The sequence below is a fragment of the Nestor notabilis genome, unplaced genomic scaffold (genome assembly GCF_000696875.1).
Source record: "Nestor notabilis isolate BGI_N333 unplaced genomic scaffold, ASM69687v1 scaffold16129, whole genome shotgun sequence".
NCBI classification, from domain to species: Eukaryota; Metazoa; Chordata; class Aves; order Psittaciformes; family Psittacidae; genus Nestor; species Nestor notabilis.
The window spans coordinates 7,942-10,148 of NW_009945196.1; the positions used below are offsets into that span (position 1 = coordinate 7,942).

The 2,207-nt window shown below is 35.7% G+C and overlaps 1 protein-coding gene across 1 annotated transcript in view; it reads left to right on the forward strand.

Moving 5' to 3' along the window:
• The window catches only part of LOC104412146 (chromosome unknown open reading frame, human C4orf47), a gene marked incomplete at its 5' end in the record, with an annotated part of 5,788 nt that extends 5,584 nt beyond the window's left edge, over positions 1-204 (forward strand). The window contains one exon of the mRNA XM_010022764.1: positions 156-204. Coding sequence (XP_010021066.1) covers positions 156-204 — 49 coding nt within the window. The remainder of the gene's footprint in view (positions 1-155) is intronic.
• Between the last annotated feature and the right edge of the window lie 2,003 nt (positions 205-2,207).

Sequence of the window (2,207 nt, forward strand, 5' to 3'; positions counted from 1 at the left end):
CTCTTTTGAAATAAATTTGACTTCATGAGGATTCAAGTCATTAAATCTAATCACAGGACTGGGTGTACCACAGGTTTTAATTTTTACAAAAACTCTTGTAATTTGTACGGTGATCTTCTACTAAAATCTAATAATGCTCTTCATTTACGTTTCAGATCATTAAATGCAAAGAACTACAAGAATGCACAGCTGACAGTTTTTTAGGTAGAAGAGGTGAAATGCAGGGTATGCATTTTAGACTCTGAACTGTTACCAAAGCTATAATAAATATGTGGAAAGCGGGATTCAGGTATACTGGGCAATCCAGTCTGTTTAATTATTGGCAATGTGATCTTTTGTATCTAAATATAAAGCTATAATTATTTAAGATAATTTATTAAGTTCAAGGCTGTATTTTTATATCCATTTTCATCTTATTGCTTAACTGGACTTTTGAAAGGTACTTTCAGAAAACATACTTTCTAATTAGTAAATTGGATTGCAAATTGACTATATATTATAGTAGAAGAAGGTGCATATATTTTAAAGTGAGTATCAGTGTATGTTTTAACCAAGTTAGTCACACGTGGCCCACAGTGAAACTAAGGTTATTAATTCCCTTCAGTAGAATTGCAACTTGTACTTTATTTACACTATAATTTTGAGTAAGAACTGTGTTAAAAATGTGTAATTTTTATTTTTGATGACCTTCTCAAAATGACCAGTATTGAGAATGTTTAGAACCAGGCCACAAGCAGGCTGTTTCTGAAGGGAGGGGTCATCTCTATTTACCAGCATCTATTTCCTGACAACCATAAGTGCTGCCACATTTTCCAAGAGCAGCTTAATTTCACTTTGCATACATGGAAATTTCCTAACAAACCTCATCTATCTTTCAAACTAGCTTCTTCTTAGATGGAATTTTCATCCTAAATGTACACCTTACCTCCGTCTTAATCATTTTAATTGGGTTTTTATAGGCAGTCCAAGAAATTTATTCATGTAAATCAAAGCTAATTTATTATAAAATTTAAAAAAACCCTCAGCATTTATTTATCCCAATTATTACATGAAGACAAAATTTCTTTACTCATTTTTATAAGAGATTTATCATACCACCGTAGAGTATTCATGAAATGGTATCCTGACTGCTGTTCACACGGTAATAGTTTTTTAAAGAAATTCCAGACTGGATCTCACATTTCCTGGCATCAGTGAAAATAAAAACAAAGCCAAGAATTGTTGGTCATGTCTTCAAGCATTTGCTGAAGCATAAAACCCCTCACCTTGAAATCAACAGGATCCAACAATATTTAAAAACATTAGTTACTCAAGAATTTTGTCGTTTTCTCTATCCAAAGATCTATAACAGAATTTCTTCTTTCCTTGTTTATACCTTGTATTAAACAACAGTACTGGTGCTGACCTTGGGTACCTTAGTGTCCTCTTTGTACAGAGTACCAGGAGCATTTGCCACGTTGTTTGCTTGTGAAGTCTGCAGATACAGCATTCCTAGGCAGACTGAACCATACTGTACTTCCTCCTAACTGCTCTTCTGATGTAGTACAGCTGATGAAGACCACTCTGAAGTTCTTCTTTATGTCCTTCTGTCTCTTCTCTTTTTGCAATTGTTCCTCTTCTATTTTCTTCTGTATTTCAATAATCTTTTAATTCACTTACAAGACTGAAGTACTGAATGCTGATTAAAATGTATGATGCTTAATTAATAAAATCAGTACAGCTTGTTTGAGAAGGTGACAGTGGGCTGGCCATGTGCGCTCATCATGGGAGCCAGTAACTTCACCTGATATGTCTCCACCAGAAAATGGGTGATCCCAGAGAGCTGTCCCCTGATCCTAGCTAGGACCTCAGTATGTTGTTTTAACACAAGTAATAATTGTCTCCTTTGGCTTCTTGGCAGTACCTTTGAGTGTGACAATGGAATTTAGAACTTTCATTACCCAGTTGTCTGAAGCAAGGAGGACATTAGACATTACTTACATGGTTTTCATAACAACAGCTTCCCTACATCCTTACAGTATAGGTATAGCCAGTCACCTTTGTAACTGATTCTGACTATCTCAGGAGAGGATACTTCAGAGACCCAAAAGGATACTAATGGCTTTTGGTATCACAGCCTTGGAGATGGAGGAAATTAAGCAACTGTCTGCCTTGCCCGGTCTCTCAGGGGATCCTTCTGTTGTGGGGTTGCTGAAGGTTGAAGAACA